The sequence below is a fragment of the Salmo salar genome, chromosome 15, assembly GCF_965601325.2.
Source record: "Salmo salar chromosome 15, fSalSal1, whole genome shotgun sequence".
Classification (NCBI taxonomy): domain Eukaryota; kingdom Metazoa; phylum Chordata; class Actinopteri; order Salmoniformes; family Salmonidae; genus Salmo; species Salmo salar.
The window spans coordinates 29,345,993-29,370,249 of NC_138305.1; the positions used below are offsets into that span (position 1 = coordinate 29,345,993).

A 24,257-nucleotide genomic window follows, 5' to 3' on the forward strand; every position below is an offset into this window, starting at 1 on the left:
ACACTCAATTAGTATTTGGTAGCATTGCATTTAAATTGTTTAACTTGGGTCAATGTTTCGGGTAGACTTCCACAAGCTTCCCATAATAAGTTGGGTGAATTTTGTCCCATTCCTCCTGACAGAGCAGGTGTAACTGAGTCAGGTTTGTAGGCCTCCTTGCTCGCACACACTTTTTCAGTTCTGCCCACAAATTTTCTATAGGATTGAGGTCAGGGCTTTGTGATGGCCACTCCAATACCTTGACTGTGTTGTCCTTAAGCCATTTCTCCAAAACTTTGGAATATGTTTGGAGTCATTGAGCATTTGGAAGACCCACTTGCGACTAAGCTTTAACTTTGACTGATGTCTTGAGATGTTGCTTCAACATATCCACATCATTTTCCTACCTCATGATGCCATCGATTTTGTGAAGTGCACCAGTCCCTCCTGCAGCAAAGCACCCCCACAACATGATGCTGCCACCCCCGTGCTTCACGGTCGGGATGGTGTTCTTCGGCTTGCAAGCGTCCCCCTTTTTCCTCCAAACATAACGATGGTCATTATGGCCAAACAGTTCTATTTTTGTTTCATCAGACCATTTCACCAAAAAGTACGATCTTTGTCCCCATGTGCAGTTGCAAACCGGCGGTTTTGTAGCAGTGGTTTCCTTCCTGAGCGGCCTTAAGGTTATGTCGATATAGAACTAGTTTTACTGTGGATATAGAAACTTTTGTACCTGTTTCCTCCAGCATCTACACAAGGTCCTTTGCTGTTGTTCTGAGATTGATTTGCACTTTTTGCAACAAAGTACGTTCATCTCTAGGAGACAGAACGCGTCTCCTTCCTGAGCGGTATGACGGCTGCGTGGTCCCATGGTGTTTATACTTGCGTACAATTGTTTGTACAGATGAACGTGGTACCTTCAGGCATTTGGAAATTGCTCCCAAGGATGAATCAGACTTGTCAAGGTCTACCATTTTTTTTGAGGTCTTAGCTGATTTATTTTGATTTTCCCATGATGTCAAGCAAAGAGGCACTGAGTTTGAAGGTAGGCCTTGAAATACATCCACAGGTACACCTCCAATTGACTCAAATGATGTCATTTAGCTTATCAGAAGCTTCTAAAGCCATGACATCATTTTCAGGAATTTTCCAAGCTGTTTAAAGACACAGTCAACTTAGACACAGTCACTCCCAGACAGTCCTAGCAAAATTCTTGCTTGAGAAATTGCTCTTTGCTTAAGTAGCTCTTTTTATTTATTAAACTTCTGACCCACTGGAATTGTGATACAGTGAATTATAAGTGAAATAATCTGTCTGTAAACAATTCTTGAAAAAATGACTTGTGTCATGCAAAGTAGATGTCCTAACCGACTTGCCAAAACTATAGTTTGTTAACAAGAAATTTGTGGAGTGGTTGAAAAACGAGTTTTAATGACTCCAACCTAAGTGTATGTAAAATTCTGACTTCAACTGTATATGTTGAAGAGGGTGGGGCTTAAGCTGCACCCGTCTCACCCCCTGGCTCTGTGGAAAGAAGTGTTTTTTGCCAAATTTAACCTCACACTTGTTGTCTACATGGATTATATAATGTCGTATGTTTTTCCCCCAATACCACTTTCCATCAATTTGTATAGCAGACCCTCATGCCAAATTGAATCGAAAGCTTTTCTGAAATCAACAAAGCATGAGAAGACTTTGCCTTTGTTTGTCAATTAGGTTGTGCAGGGTGAGTTCTCACTCACCTCACTCACCTCACTCACCCTTACCTGTGGACGTAGTGTTGTTGGTGTATAGAGTGGATGGCCAGCACCATCTCAGCCACATAGAACTTGGACATGTCCTCTGGGAGACGGTCCTCGAACTTACTGAGCAGGGTCAAGAGGTCACCGCCCACATAGTAGTCCATCACCAGGTACTGCAGAGACAGGGTTATACTGTGGGTTATACTGTGTACACACACCCACACACAGAGTATACACAAGAGTGTGTGCGTGTAAAGCTGTTACCAGGAAGTTGTCGTCCTGGAAGGCATAGTGTAGGGTTGTGATCCACTGGCAGTCTCCGTTCACCAGAACATTCCTCTCCTCGCGGAAACACGCCGTCTGAGGGGCAAACAATGGTATCAACTATAACATACTCCCCCACACACACAGGCTACAACCTCAATACACACACACTCTCAGTAAAAAACACTTTAAAAAAAAAAAGGTCAATTTCATTCAGGTTACATTGAACTTAGAATTCTTGATAAATCACCAAAAACAACATCTTTGTCCCTCCTCATCTCAGTCACTGGTTTGCCGTACCCTTAATCTCACTCCAGTAGTCTGTCCCTGGCATACAAACCATCATTCATAGTCCCCCCCCCTCGCAACCTCTCACTCACGCTCCCTATTAGATGACAAGACTGACGTCATGTTTGAAAACTGGACTAGCGGTATGTTGCTGTTTGCTACTCCCAACTGATTTCAGGAATCCTCCAACCAGTATTTCCGAAAAACCTGGAAACTTTGGGAAAGCTTCCAGAAATGTTGCAACCCTACTTGGAATGTGTCTAAAAAGACTCAGCATTTATAATTCCCTACTCTGTAAATTTAGTCCATATTATCAAAATAGTTCACCAAATCATTTACGTTAAATGCCAACATTGTAAAGCAAAAGTTGCAGCAAACATTTTTATATTTTATGGGAAGGTACTACCTAAACTAAGAACTCAGTGGCCTTGTGGTTTAAGTATGGAAGGTTGGGAGTTTGATCCCCGGGACGAGTCATACCAAAGACTGTAAAAATGGCACCTGATGAGTCTTTGCTTGGCACTCAGCGTTAAGGAGATAAATTGGGGAGGTGAGGTCCAGGAGGTGTACTTGTACATCAAGCTGCCACCCGCTACAGAAACAAGAGCCATTCCAGCTCGCACAAGCCAATGATCGTACAAGGTTACTTACAGTGCATTCGGAGAGTATTCAGACCCCTTGACTTTTTCTACACTTCATTACGTAACAGCCTTATTCTAAAATTGATTCAATTGTTGTTTTTCCCCACATCAATCCACACACAACACCCAATAATGACAAGGCAAAAACAGGTTAATTTTTTTACAGATTTATTCAAATATAACTGAAATATCACATTTATTCAGACCCTTTACTCAGTACTTTGTTGAAGCACCTTTGGCAGCAATTACAGCCTCGAGTCCTCTTGGGTATAACGCTACAAGCTTGGCACACCTGCATTTGGAGAGTTTCTCTCATTCTTCTCTGCAGATCCTCTCAAGCTCCATCAGGTTGGAAGGGGAGCATCGCTGCACAGCTATTTTCAGGTCTCTCCAGAGATGTTTGAACAGGTTCAAGTCCGGGCTCTGGCTGGGCCCTCAAGGACATCGAGACTTATCCCGAAGCCACTCCTGCAATGTCTTGGCTGTGTGCTTAGGGTTGTTGTCATGTTGGAAGGTGAACCTTCACCCCAGTCTGAGTTCCTGAGCTCTTTGGAGCAGGTATTCATCAAGGATTTCTTTGTACTTTGCCCCATTCATCTTTTCCTCGATCCTGACTAGTCTCCCAGTCCCTGTGGCTGAAAAACATCCCCACAGCATGATGCTGCCTCCACCAAGCTTTACGGTAGGGACGGTGCCAGGGTTCTTCCAGACGTGAAGCTTGGCATTCAGGTCAAAGAATTCAATCTTGGTTTCATCAGACCAGAGAATTTTGTTTCTCATGTTCTTAGTCCTTTAGGTGCCTTCTGGCAAACTCCAAGCAGGCTGTCATGTGTCTTTTACTGAGGAGTGGCTTCTGGCTGGTCTCTCTACCATAAAGGCCTGATTGGTGGACTGCTGCAGAGATGGTTGTCCTTCTGGAAGGTTCTCACATCTCCACAGAGGAGCTCTGGAGCTCTGTCAGACTGACCATCGGGTTCTTGGTGAAGTCACTGACCAAGGCCCTTCTCCCCCGATTACTCTGTTTGGCCAGGCGGCCAGCTCTAGGAAGAGCCTTGGTGGTTCCAAACTTCTTCCATTTCAGAATGATTGAGGCTACTGTGTTCTTGGGGTCCTTCAATGCTGCAGACATTTGTTGGTACCCTTCCCCAGATCTGTGCCTCGACACAATCCTGTCTCAGAGCTCTATGGGCAATTCCTTCGACCTCATGGCTTGGTTTTTACTCTGACATGCACTGTCAACTGTGGGACCTTACATAGACAGGTGTGTGCCTTTCCAAATCATGCCCAATCAATTTCATTTACCACAGGTGGATTCCAAACAAGTTGTAGAATCAAAGATAATCAATGGAAACAGGATGCACCCGAGCTCAATTTCGAGTCTCATAGCCAAGGGTCTGAAAATGTATGTTGTTTTCTTTTGTCGCTTTGCCATATTTTGTGTAGATTGATGAGGATGTTTTATTTATTTAATGCATTTTAGAATAAGGCTGTAACGTAACAAAATATGGAAAAAGTGAAGGGGTCTGAATACTTTCCGAACGCACTGTAGTTTACTACCTGAACTTGACCAATAAGAAAACAGATTTTAGTTTTCCATTGCAAAACATTTTGCTACAGTCTGCCATACTGAACACGTCCCTGGTGTTTCTACCTTCACTTTTCCTTAGTTTTATTTGCTGTGGAACAGAAATGTTTAATAGCTTTATTAAATATATTTCTTTATTCCCCCTTGTAAACTAACTTTGAACAGGTTCAGATGCATACTATGCTCTATCCCTAGATTTACAAAAACTAAAAAAAACTATTGGGAAATGGGCATACTCACAACATATTGTTGTGACAGTATATTTACCATCTACGATCTAAATACCAATTTATTTACCTCTCCATCTAGCTGTTCATCTATAAAGACTGAACATTCCTCCTCCGCTGCTGGTTGGAATGCCATGCTGCAGTGCTGTATGTAACAGTAGAGTCTAGTCCAGGGGTACTCAACTACTATTGGAGAAGGTCCAGTGACACAAATTTCCTAGGTGGCAAAGGTCCGGATGGATTTCATCCTTTATCGGCGTTGTGGTACAGCATAGTAACAAACAGTCGTCTACGACTTAGGAAACATGTTATATAAAATGTATATTCAAATATACTGCTCAAAAGAATAAAGGGAACACTTAAACAACACATCCTAGATCTGAATGAAATAAATAATCTTATTAAATACTTTTGTCTTTACATAGTTGAATGTGCTGACAACAAAATCACACAAAAATAATCAATGGAAATCCAATTTATCAACCCATGGAGGTCTGGATTTGGAGTCACACTCAAAATTAAAGTGGAAAACCACACTACAGGCTGATCCAACTTTGATGTAATGTCCTTAAAACAAGTCAAAATGAGGCTCAGCAGTGTGTATGGCCTCCACGTGCCTGTATGACCTCCCTACAATGCCTGGGCATGCTCCTGATGAGGTGGCGGATGGTCTCCTGAGGGATCTCCTCCCAGACCTGGACTAAAGCATCCGCCAACTCCTGGACAGTCTGTGGTGCAACGTGGCGTTGGTGGATGGAGCGAGACATGATGTCCCATATGTGCTCAATTGGATTCAGGTCTGGGGAACATAGTTTGTCTTGCATTAGGAGGAACCCAGGGCCAACCGCACCAGCATATGGTCTCACAAGGGGTCTGAGGATCTCATCTCGGTACCTAATGGCAATCAGGCTACCTCTGGCGAGCACATGGAGGGCTGTGCGGCCCCCCAAAGAAATGCCACCCCACACCATGACTGACCCACCGCCAAACCGGTCATGCTGGAGGATGTTGCAGGCAGCAGAACGTTCTCCACGGCGTCTCCAGACTCTGTCACGTCTGTCACATGTGTTTAGTGTGAACCTGCTTTCATCTGTGAAAAGCACAGGGCGCCGGTGGCTAATTTGCCATTCTTGGTGTTCTCTGGCAAATGCCAAACGTCCTGCACGGTGTTGGGCTGTAAGCACAACCCCCACCTGTGGACGTCGGGCCCTCATACCATCCTCATGGAGTCTGTTTCTGACCGTTTGAGCAGACACATGCACATTTGTGGCCTGCTGGAGGTCATTTTGCAGGGCTCTGGCAGTGCTTCTCCTGCTCCTCCTTGCACAAAGGCGGAGGTAGCGGTCCTGCTGCTGGGTTGTTGTCCTCCTACGGCCTCCTCCACGTCTCCTGATGTACTGGCCTGTCTCCTGGTAGCGCCTCCATGCTCTGGACACTACGCTGACAGACACAGCAAACCTTCTTGCCACAGCTCGCATTGATGTGCCATCCTGGATGAGCTGCACTACCTGAGCCACTTGTGTGGGTTGTAGACTCCGTCTCATGCTACCACTAGAGTGAAAGCACCGCCAGCATTCAAGTGACCAAAACATCAGCCAGGAAGCATAGGAACTGAGAAGTGGTCTGTGGTCCCCACCTGCAGAACCACTCCTTTATTGGGGGTGTCTTGCTAATTGCCTATAATTTCCACCTGTTGTCTATTCCATTTGCACAACAGCATGTGAAATGTATTGGCAATCAGTGTTGCTTCCTAAGTGGACAGTTTGATTTCACAGAAGTGTGATTGACTTGGAGTTACATTGTGTTGTTTAAGTGTTCCCTTTATTTTTTTGAGCAGTGTATATTAAATGAGACTAAGAATTTTAATTATTTACAACTTCTTGAATGTAAACACATGCAACATTGCATCAACATGGCAGAAGAACAAAAGTGGTTGCATGATTGTTTATGCAAAAAGTGCACTGTGAACAACTGTACATGGGTCATGATTTTTTACATTTTTAATAAAATAACGTTTACTTGAGAACAAAGGAGAGATGAACAGAAATAATAATCTGAATGCCCAGAACGTCACTGTGGGCCGTGCAACATCCATGTATCAGTCACTGTGGGCCGTGCAACATCCATGTATCAGTCACTGTGGGCCGTGCAACATCCATGTATCAGTCACTGTGGGCCGTGCAATATTCATGTATCTGACCTTGCCCTGCATTAATGACCCCTCTTTTACACTGCTGCTACTCTGTTTATTATCTATGCATAGTAACTTTAACTCTCCCTACATTTACATATTACCTCGACTAACTGGTGCCCCCACACATTGACTCTGTACCGGTACCCCCTGTATATAGCCTCACTATTGTTATTTTACTGCTGCTCTTTAATTATTTGCTACTTTTCTATTTTTACATAACACTTATTTTTCTTTAAACTGCATTGTTGGTTATGTGTTTGTAAGTAAGCATTTCACTCTAAGGTCTACAGCTGTTGTATTCGGCGCAGGTGACAATTAACATTTGAATTGATTTCATGAGAGAAATGACAGAAATTAGTGTTTTCCAAAAACCCAGGCTGTCCTCAGTGAAGAATCCATTGCACGTTGTTGGGCTATCAGGGAATTGATAAGGACTTTGGTGGACCTCTCATATTGGGATTTTAGTTGGTTAATCTTGTTTGTTCTCACCTCAGTGTTGAGGGGATATGTCCGATTGAATTTACTATATCTGGTGTCAAAATTGCACTTTTCACGAGAGCTACGAACACCCTGCATATCAGGCACATTGGTTTTGTGCTAGTTGCGGGGAGAATTAATAAATACTGTTCCATTGACTCGTCTTTGAACATAGTTTTCAGAGTCAACTTTTTTTTTTAAACATTTTAACAAGCCATATTAACAAAGATACTGGTAACTAAGCTCCTATCTGTAATATTTACAGTTGAAACCACGGTCAAATCTTTGTTTCTTTCTGTCTGCTTGTCCCAAGGTTCCGCGGAGGATATTTGGATTAATGTGATTGGGTAAGTTAATGTGATTGGTGCTGCGTTAAAGGGGCCGCTGCGCCCGGTTGATTATTTAAAAGCTGTCTAAAAATAATGTATTGACTTTAATATAACAAAATGCAATGTTGTCGGGTCCGGAATGACCCTTCTCTGGGTCCGGACCAAGACTGCAATCCGCCAGTTGAGTTTGGCTGGTCGAGCTATCCGTCTGTCCGTCCGTCTGTCTATACATCTATCCATTCATCTTTAAAGACTGCTTTCCTCCTCCGCTGCTGGTTGGAATGCCATGCTGCAGGCAGTGCTGTGTGTACAGTAGAGTCGTAAACGCCTCCCCTCTGTACTGCCCAGGCTGCACACACACTGAGGGATTGTGGGATGGGGATTACTGACCATTACTGACAAAAGCTCTGGCGACGCGGCGTGCCAGGCCTCAGGCCACTGTCAGAGCCCATTGGGCTAAAACTAGGTCAAGAGGTAGAGAACAGCATAATAAAAGAAGATGGCCGTCCTGCCCTGCAGTCAGTCAGTCAGTCAGTCTCCACTCTCCAGCTAGAATACCGGTGTACGGTAAACTAAACGTTTCCCCTATATGCTGATCTTGGATCTGCTTCTCCTCCAATACAAATCTTAACCATTACCGGGGAAAATGCAAAACTGACCCAAGATCAGCATCTAGGAGAAAATTCACACAACACCAGAATATCTCCAGAGGCTGACCAGGACTAGGTTCAGCTCAATTTCCTTCATCACAGGTCTAGGATCAGTTGTTTAGGATCAATCCTAACCTTAAGCATTTCAGGGATGAATTAACATGTGACCCTGGGTCATTGGTTAGGGGCAGCGTTGCGGACTATACTAAGGGGCAGTAGTATTATACTAAAGCCAATCCTCTAAGGGTAGTCCGCGGTACCGTGAAACCCATTTCCCTTCAAAACAGTTGCAAGGGATGCAACAAAATAAAACTGATTCCCACAAAGTGCCCAGGTTTTTCAGAAATACAGGTTGGAGGATTCCCGGAACAACAAGCAGGGAATAACCAGCGAGGGAAACCTTCCTGGAACCAGGAGCAGGGAATAACCAGCGAGGGAAACCTTCCTGGAACCAGGAGCAGGGAATAACCAGCGAGGGAAACCTTCCTGGAACCAGGAGCAGGGAATAACCAGCGAGGGAAACCTTCCTGGAACCAGGAGCAGGGAATAACCAGCGAGGGAAACCTTCCTGGAACCAGGAACAGGGAATAACCAGCGAGGGAAACCTTCCTGGAACCAGGAGCAGGGAATAACCAGCGAGGGAAACCTTCCTGGAACCAGGAGCAGGGAATAACCAGCGAGGGAAACCTTCCTGGAACCAGGAGCAGGGAATTAAAATCATCCAACCAGGATTTGAAAAAAAAATAAAAAAAAATAAATCTTTGGAACGTCGGGAACGTTTCTGGAACTATGCCTAACCGGGGAATTTGGTCTGGGCTGTATTTAGGTACGTAGGAAATCTCATGAGTGGATAGGTGATCGTGCACGTCTGGGTGAGCGTGGCTGACAACTATTGTCGACCATGCAAATGAAGCCTTGAGCACTTTTTGGCAGCAAAGTCAGACGGGTATGGTTCTTCTCTACGGCATAGAAATAGAACATCCAACCTTGACTTGAGCAGGAGTGTACGCTCTAGAATTTATATTTCTTTGTGTGAAATGGTAGATTCTACAGTCGCATTATGATCCTTACCTCGGCTCTCTTCAACATCTCCCACTTGTTCAGGATCTTCATGGCGTACACGCGTTCCGTATTTTTCATCTTCACCACCGCAACCTAGAGGGAGAGGGATGGAGGGTGAGATGAAAAAAGGGAGAGGAAGGAGAAAGGGAGAAAGAGATGGGGAGAGATGGAGGGGGGAGAGATTATTACACAATTAAAATGCAGCGTAATTAAGAGAGCTGGGAATTGCGGACTTTTCCTTATTGATGTTTCCATCCCCCTCCTACTAGCCTAGTTACTGTAAGCCCGCAGCAGTCTCCCCTAGGACCCGCTGCTTTCTATGATAGTGGATATGTCTCACTTAGCACCTAGTCAAAAGTATAGGGTGCCTTTTGAGACGCAGGCAGTGCTGTGATCCTTAACCCTCATGTACATACATCAACATCCAGCATGTATTGGGTGAATACAGGCTTGTGTTCATTAGTTACCAAACGGAAGAAACCAGACTGAAAAAGGAAGGGACTTAACATTAAGTAGACTGTGTAATAAGAAACACTCATTTTGGGTTTTCGTTGCAAAACATTAAAATAAAAAAGTGTGCAGTTGCGTGCCCTAATGAACATGACCCTCTGTTCCCCCTAGATTATTTTCCAGGCGGGGTGCAATTACGCCTCAAATCAACATCCAAAATGTTGAAGTCAAATAATTTTAGATGGGGGGGGGGGCAGAGCTTATTGGGAGAGCCCACCGCCCTACTTGAACAACGGTAGGGGAAACACTGTAGTACGCTGGTTTGTGATTCTGGTCGGTAAAATAGTTCTGGGCCTAGACATGTATATGAGAGCCGTCACTGAGCTATGATTATAATGCATTATAAACTAAGGCTTTTAGATGCACATTCAAAACCGTACACGTATTTCTTAGAGGCCAAATACAGCTAAGCCAGCAGTAACGGTGCTTCAGACACACCCCAGGACAGGGCTTAGTGAAAGGGATAATCCACCCAAAACCACTCATTCCTATAATTTACTGTGAAATACCACTAATATGTGAGAACAATACTGACCTACCAAGCAAAAAAGGCAGTAACTGCTCATAGCGTGGAACTGAGAAAAACTGCTTTTATTTACCTTGGTTTCACAGTAGCTTTAAGCAGTACCTGCTAACATGACCACCATTTTCTCCAAAACACAATAGAGGCAGGATACTTGTACATGATTAAGCATGTATTTAATGAAGCAAAAATGACTAACTAATTTTCAACCAAATGAGCAGTTACTGCCTTTTTGCTTGGTAGGGAACAAATGTTTCATTTTGACTTATAATACGGTTGGTAGCAAATCGACAACGCAATGCTTTCTCTATGGGCTGGCTGGCTGGCTAGCAAACGTAGCTACACACAATAATACCAAAGTCAATATCAGCATGTGAAGTAGCAACTTAGTGCAGTTGGTTTAGGAGATTTTAGAGCTATCCATTTAGGAGTCTACAATCTCACCATGTTGAACATGCAGCTCGATGTGCCTCGCAGAGTGGAGGTATGCAACTGCACCATGCAACTGCACCATGCAACTGCACCCTGGACTGAAGAGGCAGACATTTCTCAAAAGGTAGGAATACCGCAAAAAATATGATCAATGGCTCAATCGTGAGAAGTCAACGTCCCGCATTATGACGTCAGCCAGTATTGTAATCTGACATGTATGATAGACGTTTTCACCATCTAAAAGTCATATTCCTATGAACTTCCAGTGTAGTGAGAGAGACTACACAGTGCTACGTGATACCGGCCGAATTTCTGCCTGCACCAACGGATATAGCTCCGATACACGTGAAATGACCCAGGAATCGATAGAACATTACTCAGAGATGCACAAAAACAAATCTAACATTGAAAATGGGTGAATCTTTCCTTTAATGAGAAAATATTTTCCAGGGCAACTGAGGCACTAATACATAATACGGCAAAGGATCACATGTGTGTTTGTGTTTGCTGAACCTTGGCTTACTCCACGCCACAAGTGACATGGGGTGTGTATACCCAAGTGAACTGCCAGAGAGGAGGTGCGTCAGAGGGACATACCTGACTGGATTGGAGGCCGGTATGCTGCCTAAGCAGGCCAGGAGACCAGACAATCACACACACACACACACGGGCAGGCACACACACACACACACACACACGGGCAGGCAGACATACACACACACACGGGCAGGCAGACACACACACGGGCGGGCAGGCAGACACACACACGGGCAGGCAGACATACACACACCAGGGCAGATACACAGGCGCACACACAAAAATCCCACACTTGTGCAGAGAGAGGGACAGAGAGACCCCCATCCACCACACACACACAATATTTCCCATCTCCAGACCTGTGTTCAAATATTACTGGAAATATTTTCAAATATTTTATCTGTGCTTGATTGAGCGTGCCTGGCTTAATGAACCAATAGAGAGAAGGGGGAAAAAAAGTGGCAAAACTGACCAATCTGGCAGACTCAAAGACTTCAAATGTTATTTTAACCCAGATCTGTCTCACAATAACAGCAAGATACCACACAGCCAGTAGTCAGTCAATGTAAACAGATCAAAACCCCACAGTCAGTAGTCAGTCAATGTAAACAGATCAAAACCCCACAGCCAGTAGTCAGTCAATGTAAACAGATCAAAACCCCACAGCCAGTAGTCAGTCAATGTAAACAGATCAAAACCCCACAGTCAGTAGTCAGTCAATGTAAACAGATCAAAACCCCACAGCCAGTAGTCAGTCAATGTAAACAGATCAAAACCCCACAGCCAGTAGTCAGTCAATGTAAACAGATCAAAACCCCACAGTCAGTAGTCAGTCAATGTAAACAGATCAAAACCCCACAGCCAGTAGTCAGTCAATGTAAACAGATCAAAACCCCACAGCCAGTAGTCAGTCAATGTAAACAGATCAAAACCCCACAGCCAGTAGTCAGTCAATGTAAACAGATCAAAACCCCACAGTCAGTAGTCAGTCAATGTAAACAGATCAAAACCCCACAGTCAGTAGTCAGTCAATGTAAACAGATCAAAACCCCACAGCCAGTAGTCAGTCAATGTAAACAGATCAAAACCCCACAGTCAGTAGTCAGTCAATGTAAACAGATCAAAACCCCACAGTCAGTAGTCAGTCAATGTAAACAGATCAAAACCCCACAGTCAGTAGTCAGTCAATGTAAACAGATCAAAACCCCACAGCCAGTAGTCAGTCAATGTAAACAGATCAAAACCCCACAGTCAGTAGTCAGTCAATGTAAACAGATCAAAACCCCACAGCCAGTAGTCAGTCAATGTAAACAGATCAAAACCCCACAGTCAGTAGTCAGTCAATGTAAACAGATCAAAACCCCACAGTCAGTAGTCAGTCAATGTAAACAGATCAAAACCCCACAGTCAGTAGTCAGTCAATGTAAACAGATCAAAACCCCACAGCCAGTAGTCAGTCAATGTAAACAGATCAAAACCCCACAGCCAGTAGTCAGTCAATGTAAAACAGATCAGATAAGAAGCGGAGAGGAAAGAGAGGACAGAACATACATTCACACAAACATAAACAAACACAGAGTACAAGATATACTAACTAGCAAACACACAATCAGGTTAGGCTACAACACAGGGACATATAGACATAGGTTGTATACACTGAGTGTATACAGGACTGGTTAGAACACAGTGATAAACCAAACTGCGCACTCTTTATCACTCCTCCCGACCACACCAGATACCTGACCTCTGATCTAGAAAAACAAACCCAACCCATGGTGCTCTGAATCCTTATCCCCCCCCCCCTGTCCTATTTCCTCCTCTCCTTTTTTAGACACAGATTTAGAAGGAGGCAGTCAGGCTGACCTGATTCTACAGCAGGAGGGAGATGGTGGGAGGCGTGCGACGGCAGGGCCTCACACACACACACACACACATCACTGGAGCTCTTTGACATTTTGCCGAGAGCTTGTCAAGCGCACACACCCCCACACAGCCACCGTGGACATGGTCACACTTCCAGGGTACATCGCGTATTCAAAAGATTCAGGATTTAACTCCTATATGGAAGGACATGCGTCGCTACATATCCAGAGAGAAAAGCTGTGTGTGTGTTGAGATCAAGGAGTAAGAGACTTGACAAGGGCCTTTCAATACATTCTAATAGAATTCGCATCAAGTCCCTCAATGATTGACTGGGTGGAAGCTGAGGGGAGCGGAGAGCTTCCATTGGGTCTGCTGTCTATGATTGACTGGGTGGAAGCTGAGGGGAGCGGAGGGTCTGCTGCCCGGGTTACTAATTGACTAGAGGGTACAGAATCCCTCTGTGCCCTCCAGCTATAGGGCTGGAGGTGTGGAGTATTTGGGTACGAGGTTCTCTCCTCTGTTAGTAGCAGCAGCAGCCCTGTCGGTGAATGTGCGCGCGTGTGGTGGGGCGGAAAGTATTCAGATGCCTTAACTTTTTGTTACGTTAGAGCCTTATTCTAAAACGGATTAAATCCTTTTTTCCACCTCATCAATCTACACACAATACCCCATAATTACAAAGAGAAAACATGTAAAAATGGAAATAATACATTTACATAAGTATTCAGACCGTTTACTCAGTACTTTGTTGAAGCACCTTTGGCAGCAATTACAGCCTCAAGTATTCTTGGGTGTGACGCCATGAGCTTGGCACACCTGCATTTGGGGACTTTCTCCCATTCTTCTCAGCAGATACTCTCAAGCTCTGTCAGGTTGGATGGGGAGCGTCGTTCCACAGCTATTTCCTGGTCATCAAGAGATGTTCGATCGAGTCCAGGCTCTGGCTGGTCCACTCAAGGACATTCAGAGACTTGTCCCAAAGCCACTTCTGCTTTGTCTTGGCTGTGTGCCCCAGTCTGAGGTCCTGAGTGCTCTGGAGCAGGTTTTTATCAAGAATCTTTCTACACTTTGCGCCGTTCATCTTTCCCGCAATCCTGACTAGTATCCATCAGGTTCTTGGTCACCTCCCTGACCAAGGCCCTTCTCTCACGACTGGTCAGTTTGGCCGGGCAGCCAGCTCTCCGAAGAGTGTTGGTGATTCCAAACTTCTTCCATTTAAGAATAATGGAGGCCACTGTGTTCTTGGGGACCTTCAATGCTGCAGAAATTTGTTGGTAGCAGATCTGTGCCGACACAATCCTGTCGTCTCTGAGCTCTACAGACAATTTCTTCAACCTCATGGCTTGGTTTTTGCTCTGACATGCACTGTCAACTGTGGGACCTCATATAGACAGGTATGTGCCTTTCCAAATCATGTCCAATCAATTGAATTTACCACAGCTGGATTCCAATCAAGTTGTAGAAACATCTCAAGGAGGATCAATGGAAACAGGACACACCTGAGCTCAATTTCGAGTCCCATAGCAAAGGGTCTGAATACTTATGTAAATAAGTTCTGTTTAATATTTTTATTAGAAATGCTCAAAAACCTGTTCACTTTGTCATTATGGGGTAGTGTGTAGATTGATGAGGGAAAAAAAATAATTGAATACATTATAGAATAAGGCTGTAACGTAAACAATGTGGAAAAAGTCAAGGGGTCCGAATACGTTCCAAATGCCCTCTATATACTGTATGTGTGAAAAATGGCTACAAAATGGGATATAGTCTAGGGCCTACAGTGAGGGAAAAAAGTATTTGATCCCCTGCTGATTTTGTACGTTTGCCCACCGACGAAAAAAATGATCGGTCTACAATTTTAATGCTAGGTTTATTTGAACAGTGAGAGACAGAATAACAACAAAAGAATCCAGAAAAATGCATGTCAAAAATGTTATAAATTGATTTGCATTTTAATGAGGGAAATAAGTATTTATTTCAACGATCTGTCTCGTATCAGTCGCATATAGGGCTGGGCGGTATATCGTATTTTACTATATACCGGTATTGATGCAGGGACCGATTTGGGTTTTTACTTTACCTTCTGTACCGGTATTTGAATGTTTGGTTTGTTAAATTGTGATACGCCATGTGTAATGTCAATTTTTATAGTTTACTTTGCTACTCTAGAGTCATCTCTCTCCCTGTTCTTTCTCTCCATGCCATTTTCCACACAGACCTAGCCACGCCCCCTGTCACTCAAGGAGCGCATCTGATGTTACTCAACCAGGAGACACTTGCTTTCTGTCTGCATGGTCAATGCAGCACATACAACAATGTTGATGACAACAATGTTGTTTTCACTTTAATCTTAATATAAATCCACTGGCGTTCTATAATGACACTATTAGTTTGTGTTCCTTATCTCAGCAAACAGCTAGTTTGTCTTTTCTTAGCAAGTTGCCCTGAATCTTGTTAGCCGCTAATGCTAATAAATGTACTGAGTAAGAGCAAACGTAGCTAGCTAATACAGCCTGATAATTCCAGTAACGGTGTAGACCTAAATCGGCATGTTGTTTGTGCAACAGTATCTTCTAAATCAGAGGAATATGCAAAGCAAGAATATGCTAGCTACATGAAGTAGCTAAGAGAAAACATGCAATGTAGCCAAAGCTTATTGGGTCCCCTAGGAAACACTTTAGTACCTACCCTGTCACAATAACTCCTTCCTGGCATTTTAATAAGTTGTCATCTCAAACACTATTCAAAGTGCCCACTATTATATTCTAACTATAGAATTAGAATAGTCATTCTATTTCCATGATTCCAACAGTTTTGCTCTTAATGCGCGAGTCAAATCTCAATTGCAACATTTGGTTAAAAATAAGTCCTACATTATTTGCCCATATCGTGCAGCCCTACGTGGCAGTGTGGAAATTCTCTTCTGAGCAGTGGTGTAAAGTACTTAAGTAAAAATACTTTCAAGTACTACTTAAGTTTTTTTTTTTTTTTTATCTGTACTTTACTAATTTTTATTTTTGACAACTTTTACTTCACTACATTCCTCAAGAGAATACTGTACTTTTTACTCCATACATTTTCCCTGACACCTAAAAGTACTCGTTACATTTTGAATGCTTAGCAGGACAGGAAAATGGTCCAATTCACACATTTGTCAAGAGAACATCCCTGGTCATCGACTGCCTCTAAACTGGAGGACTCACTAAACACAAATGCTTTGTTTGTAAATTAATATCTAAGTGTTGGAGTGTGCCCTGGCTATCCGTAAATAAAATAAAATGGTGCCGTCTGGTTTGCTTAATATAAGGAATTTGAAATGATTTATACTTTTTCTTTTGATACTTAAGACTTTTACTGAAGTAGTATTTTACTGGGTGATTTTCACTTTTACTTGAGTCATTTTCTATTAAAGTATCTTTAATTTTACTCAAGTATGACAATTGTTTACTTTTTCCACCACTACAATTGAGTGCAGGAAAGGCAGAAATGATAAATGTGCTGAAATTTGTTGTTTTGGTTGAATTGAACAGTCTAAAAAAATCAGAATGGAGAAAGACTCATTGAAATCACTGAGAATGTGTGTTGCCACCCCTAGGATCACTCCCTACTCATAAATCACCCTGGGATCACTCCCTACTCATAAAGCACCCTGGGATCACTCCCTACTCATAAAGCACCCTGGGATCACTCCCTACTCATAAAGCACCCTGGGATCACTCCCTACTCATAAAGCACCCTGGGATCCCTCCCTACTCATAAAGCACCCTGGGATCCCTCCCTACTCATAAAGCACCCTGGAATCCCTCCCTACTCATAAAGAACCCTGGGATCCCTCCCTACTCATACTCATAAAGCACCCTGGGATCACTCCCTACTCATACTCATAAAGCACCCTGGGATCACTCCCTACTCATAAAGAACCCTGGGATCCCTCCCTACGCATAAAGCACCCTGGGATCCCTCCCTACGCATAAAGCACCCTGGGATCCCTCCCTACTCATAAAGCACCCTGGGATCCCTCCCTACTCATAAAGCACCCTGGGATCCCTCCCTAATCATAAAGTACCCTGGCATCACTCCCTACTCATAAAGCACCCTGGGATCCCTCCCTACTCATAAAGCACCCTGGGATCCCTCCCTACTCATAAAGAACCCTGGGATCACTCCCTACTCATAAAGCACCCTGGGATCCCTCCCTAGTCATAAAGCACCCTGGGATCCCTCCCTACTCATAAAGCACCCTGGGATCCCTCCCTACTCATAAAGCACCCTGGGATCCCTCCCTACTCATAAAGCACCCTGGGATCCCTCCCTACTCATAAAGCACCCTGGGATCCCTCCCTACTCATAAAGCACCCTGGGATCCCTCCCTACTCATAAAGCACCCTGGGATCACTCACTACTCATAAAGCAAATGTAGAACTTTTATTATTTAAAAACAAAAAATACCGTCATACCGGCCAAAAAATGTTAAATAACGTGATGTAATATTTTGGCCATATCGCCCAGCCCGTCTCGTGTCAGTCTCGTATCTCGCAAAGGGTAATGCGATAGATCAAAAGTAGTTTGGCTACAATGTGCTGTCTAAACATTAGAAAATATTACGTTATTAACATCAGCCACTTGAACCACACTTCTGCCTCAAAATAAATCTGAATTAATTAATCTAAACTAGAACTAATGTTTTTCTGTTGAGGAAGTCTTAGTCCCACCATTTTACATCTAGCTAAGGATTTGTGTGTTTCATGGGGCAGTATTTCTAAAGTTACGCACAAAAGCTAGCAGAAATGTATCCAACATTCAGCTTGCTAGCTGAGCCAGTAACTGAAACGATGCTGACTAACTAGCTACCTACTTAGCTAGTGCTGCACACACACACACACACAATAGTGAATGCTTCCAAACTAAAGCTAGCTAGTAAGCTAATGTAGTAGTGCTATTGCTATAACATTACTATGAGTTTTCATGAAGCAGCTGTTTTTCTGCGAGTCATTGCGGTAGCCTCCCGAGTCAGCCGCTGTACTCAGCTGACAACGATACCAACTTACACGTTTGCGATAGGAGAAACAAGCCAATACACGGAGAGATTTCTGATAACAGTTCCTCCTAACTTTAGGGCTGCATATCGACAACTTCAGGGCAAGGTTTCCGTTAGCTGGTAATCGCTTGCTTTTTGCCGATAAAATAAATGAAAAGCCAACAAATAAAATTGTAGCTGGACAAATTATCCGGGGCTGCCCTGCTGCTGTGGAGAGCGAGAAAGCCTTGGCCTAGGCTACTGTTGATTGCGAAGATGGGAGAGGCCTTTTTCATTGAAGTAAAAGGAAAGTTGGAGAGTATGTCCATAGTGAAAATCCTATAAGACACGGCTCCAGACTGCGACCCTTTGACTTGGCTGTACAGTTGCATCGGTGTGGGCTGCACGTTCATTCACCTCAATAGGAGGCTAACACCATGATTTGGTCAAACAGTAAAGTACATTATCCTCATGATTCCTGTATTAAAAGTGTCTGCATGCCTGCCCCTGTTTCGCTAGGACCTGGGAGAAAACAGCTCTGGGAGAAAGAAAAGTGTTCTGATTGTATAACATTTTAAAATCTGGTAAAACACAGCTATCGATCTGTTGTCACAGACGTAGAGAGGATGTTCTCAGTTTTCTGTAGGTATACTTTTTAATTTCTCAACTATCAGTTATGAGCTCAATAACAACTATTTAACAAAGATGTCTGGATATGACTAAGATACGGAGAGATATAGACCGTTCAAAACATTTTGTTAAGGTTTAAACCAGTTTGCAGTGTTTTGTTTTATTCTGTTCCAACTGTAATGTTGCGTTTGCCGCAATATAATATCTTGCTCGTATCTTCCCTATAAACAATGGCTTGACTTACTTTTTATATTACACTAATAAAGTTTAAACTTTTGTGAAGGTTTGGTGTCGCTATTAACCTATTACACTGGCGAGACAACTGACTCAGAAAAGGTTTTAGTCTATAATATCTAGCAATATAATGCTTATCTTCATAAAACATATTTGAATTTAAAATGAACCTCCTTATGTACGCCTATATCTGTATAGCAGACGCAGTAGCCTATCAAACAAATATAAAGAAATTCATGTCGGTGTCGTGGCTCAATATTACTACAATACAGTGGACGCCTAAGCTTTTAGGCCTATGCATGCAATGCCCTGATGTATTTAGTGCTCAAACCTCCGACAGCTGAACCGTGAGGTGGTCAATATACCTAGTTTACCTCATGGGTTATACACCCAATGCATAAGAATGACTGTTATATTTCTCAAAATGTCAGATAGATTAAAATCTTCCCAGTCACGTGTCCTGTGGCAAATTTTTCTGAAGGAAAACCTGCTTCAAAACAGGCTTAGTAAGCTTTTAATATCTGTTAAAAGGTAGTGTTAGTTAACTAACTTTAGCTATGTCAGTTAGCAAAAGATGCTCATCAAATCACTGCGTTGTCGACCGACGTCCTTGCACACAGTGCATGTAATAGCCATTACTTGTTTTTTTTATTTTCTCTCAATTGCAAACTATTAAAATCAGTCAAAGTTTTTCATAATTTTGCTAGTTATTCTGCCTATTTCATGGAGAGTTTTATGAGAGCGCAGTGATATAAAAAGGACCGAGCTCTGCGTAGGAGTGACACCATCTGATGTAAGAGTGGTCGGTGCCACTAACTGTTATGCGTTGATAAACTCATAAATGAACAAAACTAACAAATTTGAGCCAAGATGGTAACATGGTGAAATGTGACAGCTAGTAACGTTTTCAGACACACTCTTCCGTCCATCTCACTTCACCTTCTCCCCCCTCTACCGTCCATCACACGTCACCTTCTCCCCCCTCTACCGTCCATCACACGTCACCTTCTCCCCCCTCTACCGTCCATCACACGTCACCTTCTCCCCCCTCTACCGTCCATCACACGTCACCTTCTCCCCCCTCTACCGTCCATCACACGTCACCTTCTCCCCCCCTCTACCGTCCATCACACGTCACCTTCTCCCCCCCTCTACCGTCCATCACACGTCACCTTCTCCCCCTCTACCGTCCATCACACGTCACCTTCTCCCCCCTCTACCGTCCATCACACGTCACCTTCTCCCCCCTCTACCGTCCATCACACGTCACCTTCTCCCCCCTCTACCGTCCATCACACGTCACCTTCTCCCCCCTCTACCGTCCATCACACGTCACCTTCTCCCCCCTCTACCGTCCATCACACGTCACCTTCTCCCCCCTCTACCGTCCATCACACGTCACCTTCTCCCCCCTCTACCGTCCATCACACTTCACCTTCTCCCCCTCTACCGTCCATCACACGTCACCTTCTCCCCCCTCTACCGTCCATCACACGTCACCTTCTCCCCCCTCTACCGTCCATCACACGTCACCTTCTCCCCCCTCTACCGTCCATCACACGTCACCTTCTCCCCCTCTACCGTCCATCACACGTCACCTTCTCCCCCCTCTACCGTCCATCACACGTCACCTTCTCCCCCTCTACCGTCCATCACACGTCACCTTCTCCCCCCTCTACCGTCCATCACACGTCACCTTCTCCCCCCCTCTACCGTCCATCACACGTCACCTTCTCCCCCCTCTACCGTCCATCTCACTTCACCTTCTCCCCCTCTACCGTCCATCACACGTCACCTTCTCCCCCCTCTACCGTCCATCACACTTCACCTTCTCCCCCCCTCTACCGTCCATCACACTTCACCTTCTCCCCCCTCTACCGTCCATCTCACTTCACCTTCTCCCCCTCTACCGTCCATCACACGTCACCTTCTCCCCCCTCTACCGTCCATCACACGTCACCTTCTCCCCCCTCTACCGTCCATCTCACTTCACCTTCTCCCCCCTCTACCCTCCATCACACGTCACCTTCTCCCCCCTCTACCGTCCATCACACTTCACCTTCTCCCCCCTCTACCGTCCATCACACGTCACCTTCTCCCCCCTCTACCGTCCATCACACGTCACCTTCTCCCCCCTCTACCGTCCATCACACGTCACCTTCTCCCCCTCTACCGTCCATCACACGTCACCTTCTCCCCCCTCTACCGTCCATCACACGTCACCTTCTCCCCCTCTACCGTCCATCTCACGTCACCTTCTCCCCCTCTACCGTCCATCACACGTCACCTTCTCCCCCTCTACCGTCCATCTCACGTCACCTTCTCCCCCCCTCTACCGTCCATCACACGTCACCTTCTCCCCCCTCTACCGTCCATCACACGTCACCTTCTCCCCCTCTACCGTCCATCACACTTCACCTTCTCCCCCTCTACCGTCCATCTCACGTCACCTTCTCCCCCCCTCTACCGTCCATCACACTTCACCTTCTCCCCCTCTACCGTCCATCTCACGTCACCTTCTCCCCCCTCTACCGTCCATCACACTTCACCTTCTCCCCCTCTACCGTCCATCTCACGTCACCTTCTCCCCCCCTCTACCGTCCATCACACGTCACCTTCTCCCCCTCTACCGTCCATCACACTTCACCTTCTCCCCCTCTACCGTCCATCTCACGTCACCTTCTCCCCCCCTCTACCGTCCATCACACTTCACCTTCTCCCCCTCTACCGTCCATCTCACGTCACCTTCTCCCCCCTCTACCGTCCATCACACGTCACCTTCTGCCCCCCTCTACCGTCCATCTCACGTCACCTTCTCCCCCTCTACCGTCCATCTCACGTCACCTTCTCCCCCCTCTACCGTCCATCACACGTCACCTTCTCCCCCCTCTACCGTCCATCACACGTCACCTTCTCCCCCTCTACCGTCCATCACACGTCACCTTCTCCCCCTCTACCGTCCATCACACGTCACCTTCTCCCCCCTCTACCGTCCATCACACGTCACCTTCTCCCCCCTCTACCGTCCATCACACGTCACCTTCTCCCCCTCTACCGTCCATCTCACGTCACCTTCTCCCCCTCTACCGTCCATCACACGTCACCTTCTCCCCCCTCTACCGTCCATCACACTTCACCTTCTCCCCCCTCTACCGTCCATCACACGTCACCTTCTCCCCCCCTCTACCGTCCATCACACGTCACCTTCTCCCCCCTCTACCGTCCATCACACTTCACCTTCTCCCCCCTCTACCGTCCATCACACGTCACCTTCTCCCCCCCTCTACCGTCCATCTCACTTCACCTTCTCCCCCCTCTACCGTCCATCACACGTCACCTTCCCCCCCCCTCTACCGTCCATCACACTTCACCTTCTCCCCCCCTCTACCGTCCATCTCACTTCACCTTCTCCCCCCTCTACCGTCCATCACACGTCACCTTCTCCCCCCCTCTACCGTCCATCACACGTCACCTTCTCCCCCTCTACCGTCCATCACACGTCACCTTCTCCCCCCTCTACCGTCCATCACACGTCACCTTCTCCCCCCTCTACCGTCCATCACACGTCACCTTCTCCCCCCTCTACCGTCCATCACACGTCACCTTCTCCCCCCTCTACCGTCCATCACACGTCACCTTCTCCCCCCTCTACCGTCCATCACACGTCACCTTCTCCCCCCCTCTACCGTCCATCACACGTCACCTTCTCCCCCCTCTACCGTCCATCACACGTCACCTTCTCCCCCCCTCTACCGTCCATCACACTTCACCTTCTCCCCCCTCTACCGTCCATCACACTTCACCTTCTCCCCCCTCTACCGTCCATCACACTTCACCTTCTCCCCCTCTACCGTCCATCACACGTCACCTTCTCCCCCTCTACCGTCCATCACACTTCACCTTCTCCCCCCTCTACCGTCCATCTCACGTCACCTTCTCCCCCCCTCTACCGTCCATCACACGTCACCTTCTCCCCCTCTACCGTCCATCACACTTCACCTTCTCCCCCCTCTACCGTCCATCACACTTCACCTTCTCCCCCCTCTACCGTCCATCACACTTCACCTTCTCCCCCTCTACCGTCCATCACACTTCACCTTCTCCCCCCTCTACCGTCCATCACACGTCACCTTCTCCCCCTCTACCGTCCATCTCACGTCACCTTCTCCCCCTCTACCGTCCATCACACGTCACCTTCTCCCCCCCTCTACCGTCCATCACACTTCACCTTCTCCCCCCTCTACCGTCCATCACACTTCACCTTCTCCCCCTCTACCGTCCATCACACGTCACCTTCTCCCCCTCTACCGTCCATCACACTTCACCTTCTCCCCCTCTACCGTCCATCACACGTCACCTTCTCCCCCTCTACCGTCCATCACACTTCACCTTCTCCCCCTCTACCGTCCATCACACTTCACCTTCTCCCCCCTCTACCGTCCATCACACGTCACCTTCTCCCCCTCTACCGTCCATCACACGTCACCTTCTCCCCCCTCTACCGTCCATCACACGTCACCTTCTCCCCCCTCTACCGTCCATCACACGTCACCTTCTCCCCCCTCTACCGTCCATCACACGTCACCTTCTCCCCCTCTACCGTCCATCACACGTCACCTTCTCCCCCCTCTACCGTCCATCACACGTCACCTTCTCCCCCCTCTACCGTCCATCACACGTCACCTTCTCCCCCCTCTACCGTCCATCACACGTCACCTTCTCCCCCCTCTACCGTCCATCACACGTCACCTTCTCCCCCCTCTACCGTCCATCACACGTCACCTTCTCCCCCCTCTACCGTCCATCACACGTCACCTTCTCCCCCCTCTACCGTCCATCACACGTCACCTTCTCCCCCCTCTACCGTCCATCACACGTCACCTTCTCCCCCCTCTACCGTCCATCACACGTCACCTTCTCCCCCCTCTACCGTCCATCACACGTCACCTTCTCCCCCCTCTACCGTCCATCACACTTCACCTTCTCCCCCCTCTACCGTCCATCACACTTCACCTTCTCCCCCCTCTACCGTCCATCACACGTCACCTTCTCCCCCTCTACCGTCCATCA

At 46.1% G+C, this 24,257-nt stretch overlaps 1 protein-coding gene across 4 annotated transcripts in view; it reads right to left on the reverse strand.

Moving 5' to 3' along the window:
* cdc42bpb (CDC42 binding protein kinase beta (DMPK-like)) overlaps nt 1-24,257 on the reverse strand; it is a 136,895-nt gene that overhangs the window by 82,320 nt on the left and 30,318 nt on the right. For all 4 annotated transcript variants that reach the window (XM_014143793.3, XM_014143794.3, XM_014143792.3 and 1 more), the window contains exons 3-5: nt 9,451-9,534; nt 1,989-2,084; nt 1,749-1,897 (exon numbers count right to left, since the gene is read on the reverse strand). In XM_014143793.3, coding sequence (XP_013999268.1) covers nt 1,749-1,897; nt 1,989-2,084; nt 9,451-9,534 — 329 coding nt within the window. The remainder of the gene's footprint in view (nt 1-1,748; nt 1,898-1,988; nt 2,085-9,450; nt 9,535-24,257) is intronic.